Here is a 27,739-nt window from a genome sequence, read left to right as displayed (position 1 = left end):
CTCCCATCAAAGCCTTCTGCAGGACTCAGGAAATCCAAATATTCCCTTATTTATTTGCCCTGTTAATATATGCTCCTTCTCAGCAGGTGTTCATTTCACATCTCTGCTATAACTGGTCTATTCCTCAGGGCCTGTGGTTCCCCATCAGTTACACCAGTCATCAAGGTTCCTTTTGAAGACGGCCTAGGAGGCGCTCTGCTTGACAAGTATGGGCAGTCTATTCTAGAGTATGGGGAGTCTCTGGGTCAGGAACCTATCTCTCCAGCATGTTTTGTTCATTGTGATGACAAGGTTTAGATCCCTGGAGTGTGTGGCTCTGAGGGATTGGGATTTCTTTAAGTGGAGCATGTCCAACAGCTCAGGGTTTGACATGGCCTTGTATGTTGAGCAGAGATCACCTCTGAGTAGAAGATATGCCACAAAGTATATCTAGAGTTTTTTTAGATGGTCAGCATAGGGCATCTGCTTTAGGCCTGTGATTCTTGTAGTGAGGTATTTCTGTGGCCTTTCCAGCTGTTGCAGATATCTTGTGAGGTACATACCAAATGGGGCATTGTACTGTATAATGGGTCTAATGTGGGATGAATACAGTGGAACAATGCCTTCCTATTTTCTGGATGAAAAGCCCTTAGTGATGAGGTGTGCTGCATAGAAGGATTTCCAGACTGTTGTGGCAATGTGGTTATTGAAGGTGAGACCACTGTCCACGTGTGTCCCTAAGTTTCTCATCACACTTTCAGGGTTTAGTGTACTGCCACCTATGTGGTAATTCATGGGTACATGTTTTTTCCCAAAGGGGATAACGGCACATTTCTTGGCATTAAGCTTGAGCCCATGACTCTGGCACCAAGCATCTGTTTCTGTAAGGCCCTTTTGTAGAATATCCACATCATTTGGGGATTCAATAATGGCTCCCAGTTTGCAGTCATCTGAGAACTTTGTTAGCCAGAGTCCCTTAGTGTTGACTTGTACTTCAGAGAAGTAGATGCCAAACAAGAGCGGTCCCAGGACGGAACCCTGAGATACTCCACTTGTCACTTGTCTGGAGCTGGATTTGGAGTCAGCTACTTTTACAGTCTGGGTTCTGTCAGTAAGCCAGTTGGCAACCCATCGAGTGATGTAAGGATTTATACCCAGCTTAGTAAGTTTATCTATGATTCCAGAGTAAGGATGGTGTTGAAGGCCTTGGCGCAGTCCAGATAGGCTGTGTGGACTGCCTTACCCTCGTCCACAGCTCTGGAGACTGATTCAAAGAATTCAATCAGGTTCAGGAGGCAAAACCGGACCTTTACGAACCCAAACTGGATGGGGTCCAGTGTTTGAAGGTTGCCAATGTCTTTGTTTATAAGTTCCATGAGAATGCATTCCATGCCCTTGCAGATCAAGCTCGTCAGACTGATGGGATGGTAGTTCCCGGGATCCAAGGTGGATCCCCCCTTGTGGAGTGGGATAACTGTAGCTGTGCACCACTCAGTGGCCATGAAGACTGAGGTGAGGCTATGATTAAACATGACACTTAGGTGAGGTGCCAGTTCATTTTGTAGTTCATGTAGTACACAGCCCAGGATGTCATCTGGTCCTATGGATGCTGTATTTACTTTGGAGAGTGCGGTTTTTACCTGTGTGGCCATGATTACCGGAATTTGGCAATCTTTTGGTATTGAGATGGGCCCTTTTGGGGGTGAGAGGGGGGTGAAGTTGGCACTAAATCGATCTGCCAGGATATTGGCAATATCCTTGAGATCAGTATATTTAATGCCATTCTGTTGTAGCTCAGAGCAGATCTGAGCATTGCCATTTACATTCTTGACATAACTATAGAATGCCTTGTGGTTGTCTTTGGAATCTTTGGCAATTTTATTTTTGTAACTAGTTTTGGAGGATTTTATGAGGGATCTCAGCTTCTTACTGAGGCTGGTAAGGAAGTTTTTTGCATCCTGGGATTTTCCACTTTTCTGCAACAGTTTCTTCCTTCTGTTGTATGGTTTGTTTATGGCAAGGGACCACCAGATTAGCTTCCTTTTTTTGAAGGAGAGCATCTTGGTTCTATTTGGGATGGCACAATTCATGCACGAGTGGATGTGCTCATACAGTGCCTTAGTGTAGGATTCAGCAGTCAGACTTTCAGCTCCCTTCTGCATGGGTGCATGAAGTTTGTCCCTTCTGACTTGAGTAGCATGAAGTTGGCTTTGGAGAAGTTTTTTACGGAGGTTTCCTTACTGGGGGGTAGGGGTGAGATGTGGATATCAAGGGTGATTTGCTTATGGTCAGACCTGACCAATGAGGGGTTGACCACTGGTGTGGAGCATCTATCTCCCATGTTGGTAATGACCAGGTCTAGGAGATTGGAGCCCTGGTGGGACAATGGATTAGTTGATCCAGGGCGTTGGAATTTATGAATTCCAAGAGCCGTTGAGGAAAGGTGTTGGTACCCGAGTAGTTTTCCCAGTTAATGGCAGGGTAGTTGAAATCACCCAGTATTATGGTGTTTGGTTGTATCTTAATATTTTCCAGTATGTTTAGAAAGGTGTAGTGAGAATCTTGGGGCATGGTGGGGGATCTGTAGCAAGCTACAATTTGGATTGCAGTCTTACCTAGTGTTAGTTGCACCTGGAGAATTTCAGTTGCATTGTGTTGGAACTAGCCTGGAGGTGTGAATATCCTTGGTGAATATGGACACTCCTCCATCTTTTGTGTTTCGGTCTTGGTTTGGTGGCCGAAAAGTGTGGTAAGAGTTGTAGCCTGGTATTGCAGGGCTGCTCTGTGGCGTCTTGAACCAGGTGTAAGTTAATGCACAGATATCGATGTTCTCCATTTTTAGGAGTGACTCGAGAGAGTGCATTTTGAGGTTTAGACTTCTAGAATTGAGTAGCATTACCTTCAGATTTTCCATGCTTGTATCTGTTACGGTGGTGGTTTTGTCCTTTGAACCTTGCCTAAAACAGGCACTATAGGGGTGGCAAGAGCTTTAGCCAGTAACCTGAATCCCATGGGGTGAAAGGTGCAGACCATCTCTGGCAAAGCATCGTGGTTTGTCGATCATGTCATCCCAGGCAGACAGATACTGGATCCCCTTTGAATGACACCAGAAGCTTAGCCAGTTGTTGAAGTCAATCATTTTGTCCTTATACTGTGGTATCATTCTGGGCAAAGGCAGGATGCTACTCAGGGCTAGGGACATACCTGCCTGGGCCACATGATCTGAGAGCTCTTCCATGTCTCTTTTCATGTAGTCCAGGGAGGTACGTCTCAAGTCATTCACTCCAACTTGGACAATGACAGAGTCGTATTTGTACTTGTTATGGAGTGACTTGAGTGCATGCGTTACATGGTGGATCCTGGCATCCGACAGGCTCCTGACTGTAATTTTCTCCTTGCTCAGCTTAGTGAGTGGGACATCAGTGTGCCTGACTATAGAGTCACCTATGACTAAAGTGTTAGGTACGTTGTCTTGCCTTAGGGGCTGTTGTTGGGTGGCACACTGGTGTTTTGAGCTATGTGTCACTTTGGTTGTGACTGATGTTTATTTGTGTTTCAGCTTCGGAGGTCCTTGTTGCTTGGGCAGATTAATGTTAAGGGCCTCCCCATATGTGGGTTTAGTGTTGATGGTGTGGGTTTTGGAGGGCTATGTGTGCTTGAGATGTACTGCAGGTGTTAACCTTCTCCTCTTGACTGTTTAGCAGAATCTTGGCCGGAGAGAGCTTTGCTTCCAGTTTGGCCATGTAAGTGCATCTCTCACAGGTTGTAGTGTTGGGTGGTAGGAGGAGAGGGTTGTCTGTGTACTTGAGGCAGTTGCTGCATTGCCCCAGTATGCCCAGATTCACCAGGTGGACAGAAAAATCACCGGAAGCTGACCCCTGGACGTGCCTGTTTAGGTGCTTCTTTTGTAAAGTACAAGAGCTGTTTTCCCTTACCTTTGCAAGGTACTTTGCAATTATAGGCTGTTTAGTGCCTACGATTAATTTCTCCTTATTAACAAGGAGATTTGAGTGCTTGTATCAGTTTAAGGCTCCCTAGTGCTTTCCAGCAGGTTCTAGAGCAAGTGCTAGTCACAGGGGTTCAGATTCTAATGCTACTACTGAGAAACCAGCTAGTTCTAAGGAAAATTTTGAAGAGCAGACTTTCTGGTACCTGGAATAGTTTAACCGTAGCCCAGCGGTGCTGCACGATGCGACAAATGCACGAACACACACATTTTTAAGCCAGAAAGTTGAAAGGGATAGAAATCAGCCCAAAATGGCTAATAAAATTACAATTTCAGAGCTGGAAACCACTCCTCTAGTGTTAGATAGGCAGTACAATGCTCACCACTCCCACTGGTAGGACTTCCCTCTACCACAGCAAGGTCTGGATAGCTCGGAACATAGAAAATAAAGTTCTGAAGCCAGGAAAGTTTGGGATCTGGACTATACTAGCTAGGAAAGGTGGGAAACAAGCAAACAAGATAGTATTTTTTGTTTTTTTTTTTTTTTTTGGTTAAAACAGGCTAAACAATGCAATAATACAGTAAATAAACACAGAAAAGGCTAACACACGTATTGCAAGTAAAGCTCAACCTGAGTTTACCTTTCCAACTGCAAACTCCAGGGCAAGAGCTGCACACAGACACATCAGACAATGCAAGGGGTGCCTGGATGGGCAACCTGAAAGCCCTGGGGCAGTGGCCAACATACTCTTAACTGTACAGATTTTTACAGAATGTCCAGATTTGTGCTTCATATTTTTGGTCTGTTTCTCATAACATTGTGGTTTTCTGGCAAATCATTGAGGGCTGATTTCAGAAAATAATGACAGACATTTGAGTTTCAGATTTCATACCCTTCAGAAAATTCATGCTAATGCAAAACCTGTTATTCTATCAGCTTTCTAAGTTTGTAAGAGCAGTATTTAAAAAGTATCCCTATTTTGGGCCTTTGTCCCCACATAATGTATGGCTCTAAGAGGTTGAGTGGTATGGACTAGCCAACAAATCTGAGATCAGAGCACATCAGTCTGAAGGTGATGAGGGCACTAATATAGGGCCTATGAATATTCAACCATTTCTGGAAACCAGGTCCTTTTAAAGTGGTCATAGAGAACACTGTCATGTAGTACTGTGCTGACTGACTCCTCTGGCCTGGGAACTGGCCATAAAGTTAAAGCTCTCTCTTCAATCAGTCTGCATTCTTTCTCAGACTAATGCCCTGGCAGATGTCCTAAGCAGATCAAGGACGGCCCCCAGAAATGGATACCAAGCAGGGAAATATTCCTATACATAGTTTACAAATTTGGGGCTGCCTCAGAGAAGTCTGTTTGTCTCCACTGACAGCAAATAACTTCCATGATTTTGCACCAGGATTTCCTGTCCTCAAGGTTGGAAATTGGACAGTGTCCTTCCCTTTTAAAGGGAGGTTCCTGTATGCCTTCTCTCCACTTCTTCTCCCCAAGGTCTTAATAAAGGTAGAAAGGGAGCATCCAAAGATCCTGCTGGTGACCCCCCTTTTGGCCAAGGCAGCATTGGCTCCCCTTTGTCTTCCATCTAGCCAATGGCCTTCACCAGAAACCTTCCAGAGTGGACTTGCTCACACAATAGGAAGGCTTGCTTCTTCATCCCAATCTGTCATCCCTCAACCTAACATTTTGAATGAAAGGATTCTGATCCGTATCTGATACCAATTCTCAGAGGGTGTGGTTAAGGTTCTCCAGGAGGCAAGAAAGCCTCTTAACAGTAAATCATACAGAGCAGAATGGAAATGATTTTCAATATGTTGTCTCTCTAGAGAAGAGGACTCAGTTAAGGTGAACACCCCAGTGGTCCTCTTTTATGTATGTGAACTGTTGAAATGTGGCTTAGCATACTCATCAGGTAAGGCACACACTTCAGCAGTATCTGCTTGTTTACCTTCACATCCCCTTCTTTTGGTAAGACCAAAGGTAAAAGTTCTTAACACCTGAAACCTCAAAGGAAAGCTATCCCTCCACCTTGGGACCTTAACTTTATAATGATAAAACTCACACTTCTGCCTTTCAAGCCAACAGCTTTGGCACCTCTCAAATTCTGTACTTGGAAAATTATCCTTTTGATAGCTGTCACTTTTGCTAGAGGAGTTTCCAAACCACAAGCCCTTGTGGCTACTCTTGTCTTCTTATTTACACAAGGATAGAGTATCATTGAGAGCCAATCTGTTGTTCATGCCCAGCATGGTAAATGAACTGTTTCTCAGTGAGGCTGTAAACCTGCCCGCCTTCTTCCCTAGCTGATAAAAGAGGGGAGAAAGAACTCTCTGCTCCATTGATGTGCAACTCAAATGTTACCCATTAAGAGTAAAGATATCTGCAAGTCAGACCAACTGTTTAGTTCCTTCCAGGATTCAAAACTAGGCATCCCAGTTTCTAAACAAGCCTTTGCTAACAGGATTTCCAAATCCATTACCTTTTGCTGCACTCAACATGGCAAATCCTTACCATTTCAAGCAAAGGCACAATCTGCTAAAGCAGGAGCCTCATCTGATGCCTCCTGCAAGTGGAGTAACTCTAGAACTATTTTAGAAACAGGTACTTGGTCTTCAGTACACACCTTTACCAAACACTAAAGAATGGATGTCTTCTCTAAATCCAAGGCTGCTTTCATCAGATCAGTCCTCTGTGGCCTACTGGACATCTTCCCAATATCTTATCCTAACCGGCTTTACTCTTCAAAAGCTTTGGGAATCACCCAAAGGTTTGGAATACTGCAACAGTGATCTAAGGAAGGACATAATACAGTTGTTTAAAAAATTGACTGTAACATTAGATGTCATACTGGCCACTGTTAACAGTAGACCTTCTTACCCTACCTTCCCCCTTCTTATTTTCTTCCTTCACTTTCCTTATGAACTAAGGAGGACATTTACCCTTTTTTGCCTCTGCATTCTTAGTTGACAACCTTATTTTTTGTCTCAGGTATCTGCTGGCTTACTAGAGTAGAGATAGTCTGAGGATTCATACATCCACTTGTGTACCTTTACGTCCATAAGCTTAGGTCATACATCAGATGTAGGGCTTTGTGGGAGGTTTCTGCTTTGGTACTTGAGCTGAACATCTCCTTCATTTCACAAGATAATCCAACAATTTAGAATACTGCAACAGTGATCAGTAGAATATCTACTGTTATGGTATGTTCTTACATGACTGCAAATTCTGAACGTTGCTTTTTGAGGAAACTTAATGTTCTCAACTTTACTTTCTGGTGGAATTATAAGGAAAAGGCTAAACATCCCTTTGAACCCATTTTTTTCTTTTGTGCCCTTTTCCTAGATGCTGTGCCTGCCATCCATTGTGTTATCACTGCCCATTCATTCTCCATCAGCAAGCCAAGAATAATCATGGTGTGGCCATCATATAGGCAGCCATTGGGGGGATTGTTTTGCCCTAAACCTGCTTCGGTGACTGGCATAGGCACTTGCATGACTATGGGATTGTCCTTTGCCCTCCCCATGATATTCCAAGACACACAGACACACAGACACACACACACACACACACACACACACACACACACACACACACACACACACACACAAAATCCATGTGGGCTACTGTTTTGGCTTAGGATCACCAAATGCACATCCATGCGTTCTATGGTCACCAGCCGCCTGCAAGATTCCTCTAGTGGAGATAGGTTGGTTGACCAAGATGTTTATGTAAGCAACTCACTCCCATTCCCCTTAGCCTGCTCTTCCAGACCTTGAGCCACCATCTGAGCTCAGGTCGTCTGGGTCATAATCTGGACTTTGTCTATATGCCACTGAGCTGTGGAAAGGTCAATTATTCCCTAACATTTAACAGGATGGTCTCAGCTAAAGCCAAATGGAATGGACTAGGGCTGTAAATGAGCTCTCGGTTAAGAGTGGTTGAGGAAGTTAGTTTCCCTGAAAACCTGGTACGCACAAGACATAGAAGTGATAATGATGAAATGGAAGCAGAAAATAATTTGAGTTATAAAGGCTTTGCAATAGTGTTTGGTGGTATTTGGATTAAGTATGGTTAAGGAGTTCACTGAGAGGTTTGAAATGCAGAGTAAAACAGAGTCAATGGGATTCAGTGAAATTAAGTTAGTGATGTTAGGATGGAATATGGAATTCAATGGTGCAGGATCAAAGTTGGGGCAAAGTGTTAAAGAAGATGAAACATGTAGCAAACTTTTGGGAGAGACATATTATCCCTAAGAAAAAGAAAATGCATCTGATTACATTTGTGTTGATAGAGGTAGGTACATGTATAAAAGAAGCATATTTTATACCAGAAGAATTGGTAATAAATAGTTTCATACTTACCTACTAGTGGCATACAGTCGAGGAGACCACTGAGAAGCCTAGCCCAATTTTCCTAATTGCCCCAGAGCACTATTTGGTAATTGATCACAGTCACACAGTAGGCAAATACAGGCTGAAATAATCAAACCCTCAGACTAGAGGAAGCAGCACTTTAACAACTCAAAACCTTAGTCCCTTGCTGTGACTACATTTACTCTACAAAAATATGTTTTATTTCAGTAATATGATATTTCCGACTAGACCTCACAAAAGGAAGTAATATAGAAAAATAAAATTGAGAGATGGTCAGATGTGAGTTACTCATTTTATTTTAGTTACTAAAGAAGAGTCTTGGGGAAAAAGAAGTCCCAAATGAGAACAAATGGTTAATGGGAAGGGGGGGGGGGTGAAAAGTGCAGTGGATTATGGGATAAATAGGAAACATGAAAAGTTAAATATATTTAGGATTAGAAACAGTGTGTCAGAGTTTAGAAAAGGTAATACAAAGGAGTGGCACAAAGAAATCATAGAGGCTTTCTGCTTAGGATTTGGATGGTAGAGCTTCTGACTTAAAAATGCAGAGAGCTATTAAACAGAGAAGACACAAATAAAGACAGTAAATAGTGGATGGCGCTCAGGCTATAAAGATTACCTGACAAGGAACTAAATGGTTAAAGTGCAACGAATGTGCTTGGTGAAAGGGTTTAGCAGTAATGAAGAGACATAAAATCATGTATTTTCATTTTTCAAAGGAGTGGACAGTTTTGGATATTTATGGAAGTAAAATTAAAGATCAGCCTTCTGCATACAATGACATAAAACAACATAGCCTTTGGAGTGACAAAGGAAATAAAAAGCTAGACAATAAGTGTAATATGGTGGTAGTTATGTGGAAAATTTGGTTATTTATTTTATTTGTTTTACTTTTGTTTTCTGGGTTTGTCCGACTGGGTTTATCAAAACCCCCTTTTTGGTGAAGCTCCTATTAAAAAACATTTTTAAACAGACATTCAGTAGTATATATGGATAGACATTAAGTAATATACATTAACAGTTACACATTCATTTACAAATGAGATTACATGCATATGAAATAAAGATAAACAGTATAAAAGATACTTATGCATTAGTAGACACTGATCATTGAGCATTTGTGGGACTGTCAAAATAGATAAAAGGTCACATGAATAGTGCTTAGGAATTCAAAGAAATGAAGGAAAGAAACTAAGTAGGACAGAAAAATTTAATATTGTAGTTAATACTCCAAAAAGGCTCCTAGTGTCAGTTTGTGTGCTCTCCAAACTAAGTGGTGGCAGTAGTGCTCTCTTAGGACCAACAAGTGAAACTAAGGAAGGAAAAGCAAATTATGCTTACAGATCATCTCAAATTCTTTTTTAGTAAAGTTTTATTAAATTTTAAAATTCAAAAGTGTACAAATTCAAATAACCATAAAATTAACAAAAGAAAACTATTTACCAAAGTGCACTTTTATATCTTCAAAGACACAAACTTTGGAATGTGTCTTTATCAAATTTAAAAGAATGAAAATTTAAAACAGCGAAAGGGCATATAAGCGATTTCTTTCCCTGTGAAGCCCCCCACTTTGTTTTGTTTGTAGTGATTGTTTTTTTATTGGGCCAAGTGATTTCTTTCACAGGGAAAGAAATCAGTTATATGCCGTTTCACTGTTTTAAATTTTCATTTTTTTAAGTTCAATAAAGACACACAGGAATGCTGAAATTAGATGTTTTCATTTTTAATGTTAACAGTTCCTTCTCACAAACATCTTTAGCCAAATAGATGAAATCAGTAAAAGGTAAAGCGGACCGCATGCATAAAAAAACGAAGGATAAGGACAGTGGCAGCTCTAGGAACAAGCTGTGACCCGAGGCCTCTGCTGGGCCTGCTGCTGGTCTTTTCAGGTACTAGGCTGATGCAGCTAGCCATCTTCATTAGGCCCCTTCCATACAGAAGAGGAAGGAGTGCAGTGAAAACAACTTTCGCTGTAGAAGGTGTCTTCAGACACTCACACTTCACCATTAAATCTATGCTAAATCTTACTCGCTAAAACTAAACCAAAAAGTCTGTAAGTCTGTCTACCAAGGCCCCTAAACTAGATAAGAAATGCTTACAATAAGATGGCTAAAGATTACATGTACCAGGGGTTCCCATCCTCCAGATGGAAGACTCTATGTTGAAGACTTATTCCCTCCATCTCCCTTGAAGACTACTCCTTTGGGGAAACTTTACATACCATGAGGGAACATTTCCACTGGGGAAGGCCAGGACTACTTGATTTACTACCCCAGCACAGACCACTTGCTATCCTCCCAGTTAGATATATGTGAATGATATTTATTACTTCTAGTCTAGTCTAAATCCAGACTCTCTACCTCCTGCTCAACCCAAACCATACTACCATACTACAGAGTACCTCACACATAAGCCCTCCCTTTAAGCCCCCTGGCTGAGAACTGACAAGAAAACATTTCCCCAGGGGGGGCTAAAGCTTCATGGCTAGAAATCCCAAATCCTGTGAAGGACTCTCCCACCCCCAGCCCCAGATAGATGAATATACACCAGCAACTGTCAGTTTCACATGCTGAAATATCAGCAATTCCTAATGTCTCAATTAAAACAAAATGAACACAATACTGGAACAGTCTGGAATTCAAGGAATGCAGGAACTGTTGCATGCAGCTGGTTGAGTAGGGCAAACATACTACAATGTGGATTTTTGATTCATTGGAAGCAGTAGTTACTTTTTACTCAAGACTCTTTCTAGTCCCAAAATTCAAGATGCTAACACTACAGCAGCTTCGGACCTCAAGGAGGCATACCTGCATGTCCCTATCAGACAAAATTGCAGAAGATAAAATGCCTGGCACCAGTAATTGCATACTGCAGACAAAGAGGAATTCAAATATACCCATATACCTGGACGACTGCCTATTCAAGCAAAAAGCAAGGACAAAACATCTGGCATTTGTCAAACACCTTCTAAGTTGCCTAGGTATCCAGTAAATGAAAAGAAATCAAAACTAGTGCCCTCACAAAACATAATATTCCTGGGTGCCAGTTTGAATACAACAGCAGATGGCTATTATCACGCCACGACAAGCAACAACAGCTGACTCAATATTTCAAAATAATCTGCAAGAAAAATTCTGCAGGCCTTGGGGATTCATGGCATCTTGCACTACTAAATACCATTTGCAAAAACTGCATATAGGAAATTATTGGTACCTGAAAAGCAAGCATATGGACTCAGCACACAGCCACAGCTACAATGATACTACTCCACTACCTCCCTTCAACAGGAGTTTCACATGGTGACACAGGCACAGGCAGGCATGTCAAATCAACAAGGAACAGCCTTTCACCTTACCCACAGCCAGGCAAACTATGACAACAGGACAGATGACTATGCCTGGGGCACACGGGGCAGGAGTGCATTCAGGGCAAATGGACTACAGATCAACAAAGGCATCTGCATATCAATCAAAAAGAAATGCTAGCAGTACAGAATGCCCTAACAGCTTTCAAGGACTCTTACACCCAGGACAACTAATAATAAAGATGGACAATACCACAGTAATGTGGTACATAAAGCACACATTCCTACCCACTATGCAGGCAAGCAATGACCTTGTGGAACACAACACTGTCTTACCAGGTTCAATTATACAAGCACAATTCCTGCCAGGAAAGAAAAAGACATTGGCAGACGACCTAAGCAGAAACATCATGGATCCACACGAGTGAAACTAGATCCACAAAGTATTTGCATGATAAACATCATGGATCACACGAAAGGGAGATCCACAAGTATTTGCAATGATAGCTCAAAATGGGGACGCTTAGAGATAGATCTGTTTGCCAGCCCCCAAAACTACCACTTCAAAAATTTTGCACAAGGACATTCCATCCACAAGCTTGGAAAGTAGACGCCTCATCATTCAGTTGGAAAAAACAGTGTAGTGTATGCCTTTCCTCCACTGCCTCTAGCAAAGGTACTGCTGAAAGTTGGCCAGAAGAGAGGGAGGTGATACTCATTGCACCAGACTGGCCACACCAGCATTGGTATCCAATTCTAAGGAACATGTCCCCATGGATTTTACCACAAATTCCTCACCTGCTCACCCAGCGAGACAATCAGATTCTACACAGCCAGCTCAAGACTTTAAACCTGGCTGCATGGAAAATTACCTAAACAACCAGCCAACACCTCTATCCAAAGCTGTTATGGATGTCATTCTGGAGGCCAAGAGGCCCAGCACCAGGAAAACCTATTCAGACAAATGGAAAATGGAACCAGGCTAAAGGCCAAAATCCTTGATCCAAACATTCCTTAGATTCTACAATATATTAACTGAGATGTTGCACAAAGGATCATCTATTAAGATCCACTCAGCAATTTCAGCTCATTACAACACGGATCCTCCTTTATTCTCAGATCCACTCCTAAGACAGTACCTCAGAGGGACTAAGAACATAAGATGAAAAACTCCCAGCTTTTCAGCGGATTTAAAATTCCTTTCATGGAAAATTGCCCTGCTACTAGCAATAACCTCAGCTAGAAGAGTCTCAGAGCTACAGGCACTAATGGCAGTGGAGCCTTTCCTCATTTTTCATCAAGACAGAGTCTCTCTTAACCCTTCCTTTATGCCAAAGGTGGTATCCAGTGTGGCCCTAAACCAAACCATTCATTTGCCCACCTTTTTCCCAAAGACTCCTGCACTCTTTGGACATTCACAGGCGATTACGTTACTACTTGGATAAAACAAAGGCTTTCAGAAAATCTGAACAGCTCTTTGTAGCCTATGCTGCAGGATCACAAGGAAAAGCTCTCTCAAAACGATCATGGGAAACCGTACCTGCTAACATTAGGTCCCACTCCACCAGGGCTACAGCTACATCAGCAGCCTTTCTCAGGGAGTGCCAACCAAGGATTTTCTGAAGCTGCAACTTGGAGTTCAGTGCACACACTATCACTTACCTCTATATTCTAAGACTAGAGCTGGATTTGCCACTGCAGTTTTGCAGGGCCTACTAGCTTCTTCTAACCCTGTTTAACTCCACCACCCATCCTTGGCTTTGGGATTCAACCCAAGTGTGATGACTGCAGCAGGGTAACACGATGAACATAGTACAGTTTTGTACCTACCATAAATGTAGTCCACTCTGAACTAGCTGAACTCATCTATACCACTCTATCCTATACAACCTCTGTGTGTATTTGCTTGTGCCTGAAGGTATTGTTTTTTTTATATAGCTATATATATATATATATATATATATATATATATATATATATATATATATATATACCTATTGGGGCACCTGACATCTGGGACAAGAAAAACTGAAGAAAATGGCGGATGGAAGAAGTGACAGCAACCACTATGGAACTCAGGCCGACTGCAGGACCGCCTGATGGCAGGATAACCCAAGTATGATGACTGCAGCAGGGTGAACACTTGAACATCTACATTTATGGTAGGTACAAAACTGTACTTTTTGCATTTCCAGTTTTTTGTAGCTACTTTCCTTGCTATGGCTAAGATGGACCAAAGGAGAGGTACTTGTGATTTAAGAATAGAATCTTGAATTGGAGCATTAAACAAAATTAATGAGTTATTTGTAGTATATTTATCAGTCCATGATGCTTGAGAAAAATCTCTAAACTCAGTCCAGAATTATAAAATTATTTTGTATTCCAGTGTCATATGAATCCAGTCTGCGACAGAATCATTACTACATCTCCCGCAATTAATTTTTCCAGCTTTATAAATTACTTGAAATTTATTAGGGGTTAAAAAATCTCTATGAAGAAATTTCCAAGGATACATTTTCCAGTAAGGGGAAGATGTAGTCTTTCAACTAGATTTTAGAATTAAAGTTTTGTCACTAATAGAGAATTCAGTCCCATTTATTTGTAAAGGATAATTCCAAAAGGATGAACCTAAAGTTGTGAACTCTACACTTAAGATTTTATATTATTGATGAGTACAATTTATTTCTATAAGAATTACTATTAATGCTGAAAGGAAATTCCAGAATTTTATGAATATGTTTTTCCCGATAATCCATGGAGATTTTAATTTTATCACTTAGAAATGTTTTGCAACACTGAATATTTCACCAAGTATTTTTGTCTAAGCAATATTTCACAAGAACAAGATCTGTAGTACATACTTTATTCCCATTTAAAATTTGATGCCAGAATATTAAATTTGTTTCTTTAAATTCTATAATTTTGCTTATATTAAATATCTCTAAACAACCATTTGTATTTAGGTGTAGGGAATAATAGAATGCAGCCCAAGCTCCCTAGGCCCACGTCAGATGTCCCACATACATGGCAGTGACTACAAGGTTTTGTATTCTGGCCGGAAGTTTGAGTAGCATAGCAGAGGATAACCCAAGGGGTTGGAATACTGCAAAATGGAAGAGAAAAACATCTATGATTATGGTAAGATTTTGCACAACTGTTCTTTCCCAGTGCCTTTGTTCCTTTGCCTATTCTCTGAATCCCTAATTGAAGTCATCCCTATTAGCAAACTCTCCTTTCTCCATTCCTGTGTTGGCTTAGATCTTAGTATACTTCTGCTACTTAATGAATATGATATTCTCTGTGACTGGTTTTCTTTTTAAGGATCCACATCAAAAATCACACTCTCTCCTTATTTTTTGAAGTTTCTCCCTGTTTCATCATCACCCCTTTCCACTTTGAATTGTAGCACTTTGCTTATGTTATGTATAAGAGCCATAATTGTGCTCTTAAGTATCCCTTCAAATTTTTACTGCTTGTATCTTGCTATCCATATCCATAGGCAAGAATTTCTAGTGTCTCAGTTTTTGTATTATCTTTTGTTTAGTCTCTTCCCATATAGCCTTAGCTGACATAACATAATTTTTTTAAACCATACTTCTACTTCTTTTTATCAACTCCCCATAAATACGGGTATTGCTGAACCGATTCATGTGTGGGTACATAGTTTGCAACTATAGCCTTTGTTTTATATTCATTAATTTTATATCCTGAAAAAAATGGAACTGCCTCAGAATGTTCCACAACACTGAGATGTCTTTTTTGGTTTTATCAGGTACAAAATAATATCATCTACAAGTAAAGCCAACTTTTCTTGATTGCCATACCAGTTATATCCTTAAATTTCTGAGTCCCTTATATTATTTGCCAGTGTTTCTAAATATAATGTAAATAACAAAAAGGGAAAGAGGATACCCCTGTCTGGTTCCTGTGTTCAGACCCAACTTATCAGAGAGGGGCTCTACTACTTTGATTTTTGTCTCTGAGCCCTCATATATACTCCTAATTAACCTTTTTATTGCATCAGGAATTGCATATGCTTCAATTGTCTTACTCATATAATCCCATTTAACTCTGTTGAATGCTTTCTTTACATTAAGTCCCACCAAAAACAGCGGTATTTTCTTACATTCTGCTTCTCTCTGGATCATCATTGCTCTATTAATGTGGTCAAATGCCCCCCTATCTACAAAACCACATTGGTCTGTATCTATCAGTTTTGGCAACTCTTTTCACATTCTTTCACTCATTATAGATATAAAAACTTTATAATTATGGTTTAAAATTGAAATGGGCCTATATGAAGCTGGAGCAGATAGGTGTTTATTGTCTTTTGATATTACAGCCACCACAGCTTTTTCCCAGAATGTTGGTTCTTCCCCTCTTTTTAAAATACTGTTAAACAAAACCTTCTAGATCTGTATCACTTTCTTCCCTCCTACCTTCTAAACTTCCACCTGAAAACCATCTATTCCTGGAGACTTTCCTGCCGATTGGTTATACATAACCATTTTATCTCTTTTCCTCCTGTTTTGACTGTTAATTTTTGAGTCTCATCTATATCTAACCATGGTATATTTAAGTCTTTCATAAATAATTCCATTTGTGCTTTTTCTTGATTTCCCCGTTTCTCTGCTTTATATAAATTGTATAACATTTTCAAAATATCTCTAATATCTCTACAGGATCTCTGGTTATTTTTCTTGTTATAGGCTCCCTAAGTTTTACAACAACCCTCTTTACTTTCTGTTGGCTACTTTGCTATGCTAAAAGCTTTTGTGCTCTGCATCATTATCCAAAAATAGGTGCTTAACAGCAATCTCTCTAAACTCATGCATATTATCCATGTACTCCCTTATTTTCTCTTTAACACTCTGCAATGGTGTCTCTTCTCATTTTGAGATTTCCCTTATTCTGTAATACTTTAACCTTTGTCAGCCCTTCCAAATACTTCATTACTTTTTAACCATATCTCGTTTTCTTTTATTTCTACCCTATTTATAAGCTCCACGTTCATTTTATCCCACTCATTACCTATAACGTCTGGAGTACTTCCTATTTTCTTTTATAACTCCCAAATAATTTACACTGCTCATTCCTTAAGTTCTTCACTTTTTAACAGGTAGGTGGGGAAGCACTAATGTCTCATTTTTACTTCATTACCCTACATTGTTATTTTAGTTATTATTGACACATTTTCTGAAACAGGTATTGGAGGTGTGCCAATGCTCACTGTTAGATCCACATGTTCCTGAGAAATATTATTATTATTGTCTAATCTAACTGAGCTATTGTACTTTGGGGAATAATATGTAAATTTTCTCTGAGTTCCTAATACTGAATTCATCTCTTTCATACCAAATATTTTCATACATTTTTTCAGAAATCAAAGCTCATATGTAAAATTTTCTCTTCTATGCCTCCCAGATACATACTCATTGTTGCAATTCAAATTCTAGTCTCAACCTATAAGTAATATTCCCTGCTGAAAGCTGATTATTTCTCCATAATTTTTCTTAAGTTCAATAACAGCAGTTTTAGGTGGAATACAAATATATGCCAGCATAATTTTCATTCCTTGCCAGTAGCACCTTACTACCACAAATCTACCATTATTATCTTTTTCCCCTCTTCTGTCATTAGTAGAGCTCCTCTAGCAATTAATATAAATATTCTTCTTTTCCTTTGTCCTTGATATTCTGCTGAATATCCACTCTGAAGTCCTTTCTTTATCAAATTTACATGCTCACTTCTTTCCAATTGTGTCTCCTGTAGCATTGCTATTTGCACTCTACAATTCTTGACATAATTAAGTATTAATTCCCTTCTGTCATTATTCCACCTATTATATATGGCAGCTTTTTTGAATATCTATTTCCAGCTTTTGTGATACATTCCCCCACTAACATTTGGCGAGTTGATCCTTTATATGTCTTTTTCTTATCATCTCCATTTGAACCTATGTCACATTTTACAAGACTTTTTGTTTCAATGAAAACCCTCAAAAAACACACCCCAGAGCACCTCCATAATGTGTTAGCATAAGACAAACACACAAAACTACATACATCTTCATATAATGACGTTTAACCCTCCTAAGAGGAACAGTTGTCCCAAATAGACTGCTGCAAACACAGGCTTTGACTAATTTAAAGTTGAGGTTATCCATGCTAAGATGTATGCTACCGCCTGTGTTCCTACTTACAGTAAATGGTCCTTTTATCTTTATCCCCCCTCCCAGATGTGAAAAATATCTTGCATGCTCTCTGAAAATGTTAACAGTTAGCCTTGAAGAAACCAGTACTTTTAGCTTTTTTTATTGCCCTATAATCAGCTTATCTACTTAGAAATGTAAGGAAAAAGAAATATAGCCCTCAGCTGCAGGCTTCTAAAACAATCTGAAACATTTATTGCTAAAGGAAAACTTTTCACTATATTCACTGTTCCCTTATTTACTTCTTTCCACATAAAAGTTTTTATTAGATTAATCTGAGGGTCTTATTCCAGACAGTCATCTATACAAAAGTAAGAAAACACATATCAGCTCTACATATATTATGACCTGTGTAATTTTACACCCCATCCCCCACATCAGCAGCATAAGATTACAGCCTACTTACTTAAACATGCTTTTGTCCAACATTTTTCTCTTTTTGCATAGTAATGCCTACATTACATAATACTAAAAAAAAAGAAAGGCATATGTTTACTTTAGTGTCTGTATCATGTGTAACAATAACCAAAAATGTTTTACTATAAAACATGCAATTTATGTCATGAAAAGTAAAATATTGTTAAGAAAAAATTATTTTATTTACAGTTACCCTTTTTCTTCTTCCATTCCCTTTAATGTCCTTTCAGACATTAATGACATGAAGTGAGGTCAATGCTTTTCAGTTCCCCACAAGTTTAACAAAGTTAACATAAGTCCATTCTTTCCACTTTTGTACAGCCATGTTTCACAAATGTGATTGATGGTTTGTAATCATACATTTATTCACTAATTACTGTGTTGCTGTTATTCTTCCTGTTCATCTCCATCTCCCAACTCCAGACTCTGGTTCAGTTCTAAGGTATTCCCTATTCTACTAGTCATATTCCTGGGCTTTTGTTAGTCTCTTAAGCATTTTCTTTTAGAACGTTGGAAAAGGATTCACTGGAAACATCTCTCCATGGGCTTTGTTATCAGAAAAATGAGAAGCAGAGCCCCCTTCTGCTTGATGGCTCACTTTTTGTCGGACAAACTTTTGTAATCCCTCCTTAGCCTGTCCTGCATCAAAAACTGATGTTGTTCCTTAAGGAAAAATATTCTGAAGACAGCTGGAAACAGCAGCTTGAATCTCACACCTGCCTCTCGACATTTTCTGACTGCAGTAATACATTTGTTTCTCTTCTGCTTGGTGTGCAGTCAATAATCATTTTCCACAAACACTCAGCTATCTCCAACCTTTAATACTTTGCCCTTTTACCACAGTTTTGTCAGTATCAACTCTTTCTACTGGTAGGATTGCCTTTTTTCTAATACAGGTATTGGCTGCTTTCGTATGGCCAAGTTTGGGGCATACACATCATGTGCCATTTTCAATAAACAGAACCTGCTATGGAATACCAGTCCAGTTATTTATTTGTGCCTTCATAAAAGTAATACTACTAGTTTCTCTGGTATAGCAGAAAATCTTACATTTTCTTGACATGCTCTGTCCTCTAATTCTACCATTTTTTGGTCTTCACAGCTAGAAACAACAGTGTTTACTTTCTACATGGTGTATTACTTTTACCACTGTAAGAATTAATCTTTACGGTTAAGCATCAGCACAGCAAAAATAAGCATAAAAGAAGAAAATGGTCTAGGTATAAAGACGTGGGCAGCATTCTTTTCTGACAGCTCTTATGGAAAAATATACTTGTTTTCTTTACCTTAAATAACAATGTTATTTCCCCGATCCTCACAAAACTCTTAGAAGACAAAATTGCAAACTAAAATAGCACTGCAGTAAAATAGTAAAAAAGAAGAAAACAGTGGAAGTATGCAAGCTATAAACTAAAACATGTGAAGTACGCAGCCACCTTTTCTGACAGATTCCAAGAAAAATTGAACTTTTCCCTTTTCATAAATAAAAAATGCTGTTGTTACTGCTGACCCAGATCATAAGCAGTTATCCTTTTGGCCTCACAGAAAGAAATGCAAGGTTTGGTTTCTGCTTTAATGTAAACTTTGAAATTAACACAGCACTGCAATAAAAAGTAACAAAAACAGTGTAAATATATAAAACATTAAAAAAGTAAAATTCAAATATCAGTCTTTTCTGATACATCTTACAAGAAAACCTTAGTAAATTTTCTTTTCTGTAAAAATAGTCTAATTTTTCCAACTCCTTCCACATTCAGAAGTAATTAATACATTTAGCTTCATAGAAAGAAACACAAGGTTTGTTTTCTGAATCTAATCTAAACATTTTAAACCTGTAACAACAATATTTATATTGAAGTAATGCTACAATAAAACGACAGCAAACAGAAGAAATCTTTAAATGTACACATTGTAGAGCAAAACACCTAAAACACATTTTTCTGGAAACTCTCACAAGAAAACATTGACCTTTAACCTTAAATATTTTTTTTTCAGTTAGTCCCACAGTTCAATCCCTTTAGCCTCACATAAATAAACAAAATGTTTGCTTTCTGTCCTTACCTAGACTTTTAAAATTTCAGGAAAAAGATAATTGGATTAAAATAATGTTGCAGTAAAGTGCAACAAAAAATGTAATGTAATTGTGCAAACTAAAGATCAAGACACCTAAAGTCTTTTCTGGCAGATTTGACAAGAAAATGATTAATTTTTCTTACCTTCTGTAAATGTGGTAGTTCCCAAATTCTTTCAACAGTTGAGATGCAGATGATGTCTTTGGCCTCACAGAAAGAAGTATGTGGATTGATTGCTTTCCATCCTAAAGCCTTTTTAAACTCTAGGAAAATATATTTGAAGTAGCATTGCATTAAAACAATAAAAAAGAAAGATGGATATGGTTTAAAGTAATAATACATGTGTACAAATTGTCATCTAAAAAAAGAAATACACAGCACCCTCTTTTGGAATATCTCACAAGAAATTGGAGTAATTGGAAATTTCAGTTTAAAAACTAGATGTAAATGGCATTTGGTCTGCTATTTTCCCACTAAACAGCCTATTTGCACAGTGCAAGTGATTACAAAGTTGGAATAACAGTCAGTGATAGGGGTTATTACCATTTTACGTAACAGGCAGTGACATGATTAGGAGAGATGGGTTATGTATAGTTTAAGTATAACCACAAATTACTTCTTCTTCACATGACAAAGGCAGTAGGGTGATCGGGGGGTGTAGATCACACAGCAAGGTCACTAGAAACTGAGACAAAGTTTTATATACTGAAATCTGGAGCTAAAATCCTGAAGGGCAGTGAGGGGGTTTAAACCACAGCAAATTATTTTATTTCATGAAAAAATGAATTGGGTGATCTGTGATGCTGATTTTATGTGGTGTGGAGCAGTATCTGTGGCAAACAGAATCCAGGATGTAGCAAAACATATCACGATCTACTGAAAGAAAACACATGTTATTGTGCTATGACGAAGCTTAGGGGCACATGTAAATTTTATTGCAGATAGTTACTGTAATATATTTACTTTCTTACATCTAGGTGCATTTCAAAACATTTCCCGCATGTTTCTTTTTGTTAATTTCAGTGTTCACAGCTGTCATTATCATTTGAGAATTCTATACTTTATAACTGGATGCATTTCCCAAACCTTTTAGGAACCTTGCCATTAACCTTTTGTTATTTTGCTTGGTTAAATATAATGCTGTGACACACCACACTACTACATCGATGGTCAAGGGACTACCACATAATGTCCGTTAATTTAAAGTATACAGTCCAGCTTTTAAAAATATTTAATAGTTGAACGTTTTTAATTTTGAGTCATATAACCACATCTTTACAGAGAAAGGTGCATTTTGTCTCTACGATGTTGAATGTATTTATATGTATATAACCAGTTCTGCAGAAATCACAATGCAGGGAAGAATGGTTTCATTTGAAATTCATACTAAGACCTTTAATTTTAATGTAATGAATGCTCCATGTAAGTGAACTATGAGAGTTAATTTTAAATTCCTGAAACCAATGTGAGTTGTGTTAAGTGAAAAGAGGGCTAGTGGAATATGAAAAATTTACATTTTGTAAGTACCATGGAAACAGTAAATGTACTAAAAAGTATTGGAATACCTACAATAATTGAAAAATTTAAACAGTTTACCAATTAAATTTGATGAATGTGATTACAGAGGCAGCATTAAGACACACTAGGAAGAAAGAAAATTATTTGGTGACGCATTTTTATTGAAATTTTGTGCAACAGCAGTTCATTACTTCTTGAATGCACAGATTAAAAAGGCATGTAGAGGGATATAATAAGGTAAAGTCGGTCTCATCTAGGTAAGAAAATGAATGCTCATTATGGATCATTATATTCTAACACCTTTATTTTTCTTTTAAGTCCGAAGGAATGCCGCTTTAAGTGAGATTCAGAGTCCGCAATCATCACGTGGGCAATACCTTAATTCTGAATGTAACAAGGCTTTGCCAGATGAGATACCACTCACAGGATATGACCTGCCAGAGACTGAAAGCAAGCAGTTTAATCATACAGAGTTTAACAATGGTTGTGACACAAAGACTGAATCAGACGTTCCTCTGGGAATTCATGAAGGGGATGGACCCAGCAGTTGGTTTAACTGCAGCAATGGATTTATATTTTATAACAAGAGCTCAACTGATCATTTAATTTACAAAAAGAAAACACTAAAGAATGCGTTTACAAAGCATGACCAGATATCCAGTTTTGAGTCTGCTGTACAAGGCAGTGGTTCTATTAAACAAAACAGTTTAACAGATCATCAGATTACTCATGCTGGACAGAAATACACACAGAAGTGTAGCATATTAATGCAACAGCTAGTACACACTAATCTAAAACCCTTTCAGTGTGCCACATGTAACAAAAGGTTTAAATCCAGGAGTAATTTAGTAGTGCACCAGAGTGTCCATACTGGCCACAGGCCATACAAATGTACTACATGTGGCAAGGGATTTACACGTAAGAGTTGCTTGACAGAGCATCAAAATACTCATATTAAGCAGAAACCATATATATGTACCACATGTGGCAAGGGATTTTCGTGTAAGAGTGGCTTGACATATCATCAAAATTCTCATATTAAGCACATGCGTTATAAATGTACTACATGTGAAAAGGGTTTTATATGTAAGAGTAGATTGGAAGCACATGAGAGGGTCCACACTGGATTGAAGCCGTACAAATGCTCTACATGCAACAAAGGATTTACATATAAGAGTAGCCTGAAACAACATCAACATATTCATATTAAGCAGAAGCCATATACATGTACCACATGTGGCAAGGGTTTTATATGTAAGAGTAGATTGGAAATGCATGAGAATATCCACACTGGACAGAAGCCATATAAATGTATCACATGTGACAAGAGATTTAGATGCAAGACTAGCATGGAAGTGCATGAGAGTGTCCACACTGGACAAAAGCCATATAAATGCACCATGTGTGGCAAGGGATTTACATACAAGAGTAATTTGAGGCAGCATAAAAATACTCATATAAAGCAGGAGCTGTATAAATGTACAAAATGTGACAAAGGGTTTAGAAATAAGAGAAGCTTGGCAGCACATGAAGGTGTCCACATGGAACAGAAGCCATATAAATGTACCACGTGTGACAAGGAATTTAGATATAAGAGTAGTATGGAAGCTCACGAGAGTGTCCACACTGGTCAGAAGCCATACAAATGTGCTACATGCAACAAGGGATTTACACGCAAGAGAAGTCTGGAAGTGCATGAAAGTGTCCACACTGGATACAATCCATATAAATGTACCAAATGTGACAAGGAATTTAGATATAAGAGCAGCTTGGAAGTGCACGAGAGTGTCCACACTGGTCAGAAACCATATAAGTGTACTATGTGTGACAAAGGATTTCCACATAGGAGGTACTTGAGACAGCATCAAAAGACTCATATTAACCAGGAGTTATATAAATGTACCACGTGTGACAAAGGTTTAAGAGATAAGAGAAGTATGGAAGCTCATGAGAGTGTCCACACTGGTGACAGACCATACAAGTGTTCTACATGTAACAAAGGATTTACATATAAGAGTAGACTGACTCAGCATCAAAATACTCATATGAAGCAGAAGCCATATAAATGTACCATATGTGACAAAGGATTTTCATGTAAGAGTGGCTTGAGATATCATCAGAATGCTCATGTTAAGCAGATGCGTTATAAATGTACCACATGTGACAAGGATTTTATATGCAAGAGCAGATTGGAAGCGCATGAGAGGGTCCACACTGGACTGAAGCCATATAAATGTAGTACATGTGACAAGGGATTTACATATAAGAGTAGCTTAACAGAACATCAAAATACTCACACCAAGCAGAAGCCATATAAATGTACCCATGTAACAAGGGTTTTACACGAAAGAGTAGACTGGAAGCGCATGAGAATATCCATAGTGGACAGAAGCCCATATAAATGTATCACATGTGGCAAGAGATTTAGGTACAAGACTAGTATGGAAGTGCATGAGAGTGTCCACACTGGACAGAATGGCCTGAATGGAGAGAGGAAAAAATCAGCAAGAAAAGGAAAATATTCTTGCTGGAACTAAATTCATCCTCATGTCTTGGTGAGCACCTTCACATGGTGGACCCTGTTGTCACAAAATTTCAACAAAAGACAACACTGATATACAAACTGCATTTTGTACATTGAAGTCATGGATTACCTGCCAAGTGAAGGATTTAGTGTAGAAAATCCATGTCCGGTAACATCACAGCATGATGGAACAATGAGTCCACAAATTAAGGAGAAAAAGGTGTAATGGGAAGCATCTCATCACCTGCCACATGAGGATACATTGGAGGCTTCAGTAGGAAACCAGTACAAACATTCAGCTGAAGTTGCATAGCAAGTGAAGGAACGGGAAACAGTGGCAACTCTGACATAATCAATGCTGTAGGGTGATAGGCCAGAAAGTTCCCATATGAAGGAGCAATGGATGACTCAGGATGCAGGTGAAGAGACTATGTCACAAGAAGATGTTCTGGAACATTTTGTAGAATGCTTACAGGAAACTGAGAACAAAGAATGTGCCTCAGTTCAGAAGGAAAGGGAGGAGTTACTTGATTTAATAGAGATGGTTAGACATATTAAGATCAATGAAAGAAATAGATTTCAGAAAGTCAGTAAGACCTAAAATGTTAGAAGTCTGATAAAAAATGAACATAGTAGTTAAGACTATTAACAGAAGTTCATATGATATAACAGAATTAAATAGTATATGTCACTGTGTAGCTAAATTAATGACATACAGTCTTAACATAAAAACACAGGGCAATATGGGAAATGAAGGGAAGAAATCAACTACCATCATGGAAGTATTGAACAGAGAAAACTATAATGAAATTAAGATGAGGTATCTTTGTTGGAAGAGTATAGAGTAGGGAATAGATCAACAAAAATACTTAGAAAAGTAGAGACGATAAAAGCAGCATGCGGTGTTAGAACAGACCAGGATCTGTCTTACACTATTCCAAATAATAAACTAATGATGTCAGCACAGATAGAAACACTTAACACATATGCAGATAAATATAAGGGAAAACTACAAAATAAGCAACTCATTCATGACCCAAAAATGTTTTATAGAAAACTGGGAAACAAAGCAAATGGAATAGAAACACCACCAAAAAGAAGAAATAGACACATTTTTGGAGAAATATCTATGAAGATCCTGCGGAACATAAAGATGCTGAAAGCAGAGAAAAGTAAAATAAGCAGTAAGAACTTCAAATGTACAGGATATGAAATGGGATGAAGTTAACGGCCAGAAAATTTGAAACAAAATTAAGAAAAGCTCCTAATTGGAAAACTCCAGGCCCGGCTGCAGTACCTGATGTCTGGCTTAAAGTATTAACTTCTTTACATGAAGGTTTAGCCATGAGTAAGAACTTCTTATAAGCACATCCCGAATAGACACAAACCTGGTTAACAAAAAAAACAATAATCCTCCTAAAGAGTAAACCTGAAAACTATCCTAAAAACTATAGAGCAATAATTTGCCTTCAGACAACGTATAAACTATATACTGGAATTGATGCCAACAGAATTTATAGTCATTTAGAAGAAAATCATGGCAGTAGAACAGAAGGGTAACAAAAGAAAGTCATATGGAACAAGGGATCATTTGTAGTTAAATAATAATGGAGAACTTTAAAAAGGGGAAGACTCTAAGTATGGCATGGATAGATTACCAAAAACATTTGATAGCATCCCACATCCATGGGTAAAGGAGTGCTTACAGATGTATAAGGTACACCTTATGTCGATCAGTTACATTACAGTGACCATGAAACAGTGGCAAACCACTTTGCAGCTAAGCCATGATAAAGGACAAATTATTATCTCAGGCATAAAAATTCTAAGGGGATATTTCAGGGTGACTCTTTGTTCACTGCTGCTGTTTTGTCTTGTCCTTTACCCATTAAACTGTCTACTTAACAGATTAGGTTATGGTTACAGTTTGGCTCCCAGAAACCATATATAGTTCATGAGATAAGGAGCTGAAAACACATCTGCAAGTGGTTAAAGCTTTCTTAGATGATACAAGTATGTCATTTGGTCTTGATAAATGTGCAAAAGCAACATATAATGCAGGAAAGCTGCAGCACTAAGAAAATATTGGTCTGGGACATGAATGTGATATAACGGAACTTGAGCAGGAGGTAGTGTATAAAGGTTTGTGAATTGAATGATCAACAATAAAACATGAACAAATGCAAACAAAACTCAATAAGGAGTATTTTAGAAGATTAAAACTAGTATTGAAAACAGTACTGACATCTGGGAACAAAGTCCAAGCTATAAACCAGTTTGCCCTTTCTGTTCTTTAGGGTGATTGTTTGGCCCCAGAAGGTATTTGAACAGTTGGACAGGAAAATAAGAAAAATGCTTCATGCTTATCAAATGATATATAAAAATCAATGTATACCAACATTATATATTCCTCATTCTGATGGTGATATGGGCTTCCTCAAAATGGATTACATATATAGCTCTGCATTCATGAGGCTGTATACATATCTGCTGACCACACAAGAGCCAAACAGTGAAAGTTTTAAAAGATGAGGAGAACATGTCCAAGATGACTTCCCTGCTTACTTTAGCAGAAGCATATCTGTGTCAAGTAGGAATGGAAATCGAACTAGAAGTGGTCAAAAATCAGACAGCAAATGAATGTGCCAAAAAACAAAAGAAAGAATATAAGGAGAAGGACCAGATGAGAAAGCAGGAGATGTGGAAAGGCATAAATATTGTGGTAAATATAGAAAATTCCTGGAACCTCTTGTTGATCAACATTTGATGCAGGAATGATTAAGAATTGGTGAATTCAATCCCAAAAGACAAAAGGTTAATATTTATGGCCCAGGGTAGTGGACTACATACACTTTGGTTTACAAAGTCCATTGAACATGTGAGAGAAACAGACAAATGCGGGTTCTGTAAAACAGAACTGGAAACAGCCAACATCTTGTTGTTGGGTGTGATGCATGAATGGTAGAGGGACTGTGTACTGAAAGGTATAATAATGTGGCAAAACTGTTGCACCTGGGATTGTGCAAACATTATACTATTAAAGTAGCTGAGTAGCATTGAAAAAAAATAGTCACCAAGCATAACAGAGAATGATGAAGTTTATATCACATGGGATCATCTGTTACCAACAATTCAGAAAACAGACATGAGAAAAACATATATAGTAGTCCATGAAAAGAAGATGAGTAGCATTGATCATTGAAATTGCTACACACAGTGATTACAGTGTCTTATGTACAGAGAGACAGATAGTCATAAAATACTAGGATTTGGAGACATAAATGAGTGCATTGTGGAAGAAGGATACTCCGACAGTTCTAATAGTAGTAGAAGCAGTCAGTCTCGTGAAAAAGAATGTACTGTCTTATTTAGATATGCTACCGATAC

The 27,739-nt window shown here is 38.5% G+C and overlaps 1 protein-coding gene across 1 annotated transcript in view; it reads left to right on the top strand.

The window, feature by feature from the left end:
- Nucleotides 1-24,866, top strand: part of LOC122797901 (zinc finger protein 595-like) — a 143,689-nt gene extending 118,823 nt beyond the window's left edge. Inside the window, exon 6 of the mRNA XM_044066419.1 lies at nt 22,147-24,866. Within this exon, the coding sequence (XP_043922354.1) occupies nt 22,147-24,365 (2,219 nt within the window). The 3' untranslated portion in view covers nt 24,366-24,866. The remainder of the gene's footprint in view (nt 1-22,146) is intronic.
- Nucleotides 24,867-27,739: the final 2,873 nt, after the last annotated feature.

The sequence above is a fragment of the Protopterus annectens genome, chromosome 3.part1 (assembly GCF_019279795.1).
Source record: "Protopterus annectens isolate FY-2018-M chromosome 3.part1, PAN1.0, whole genome shotgun sequence".
In the NCBI taxonomy this organism is placed as follows: Eukaryota; Metazoa; Chordata; order Ceratodontiformes; family Protopteridae; genus Protopterus; species Protopterus annectens.
This window is presented reverse-complemented; position numbering and strand designations above follow the sequence as displayed.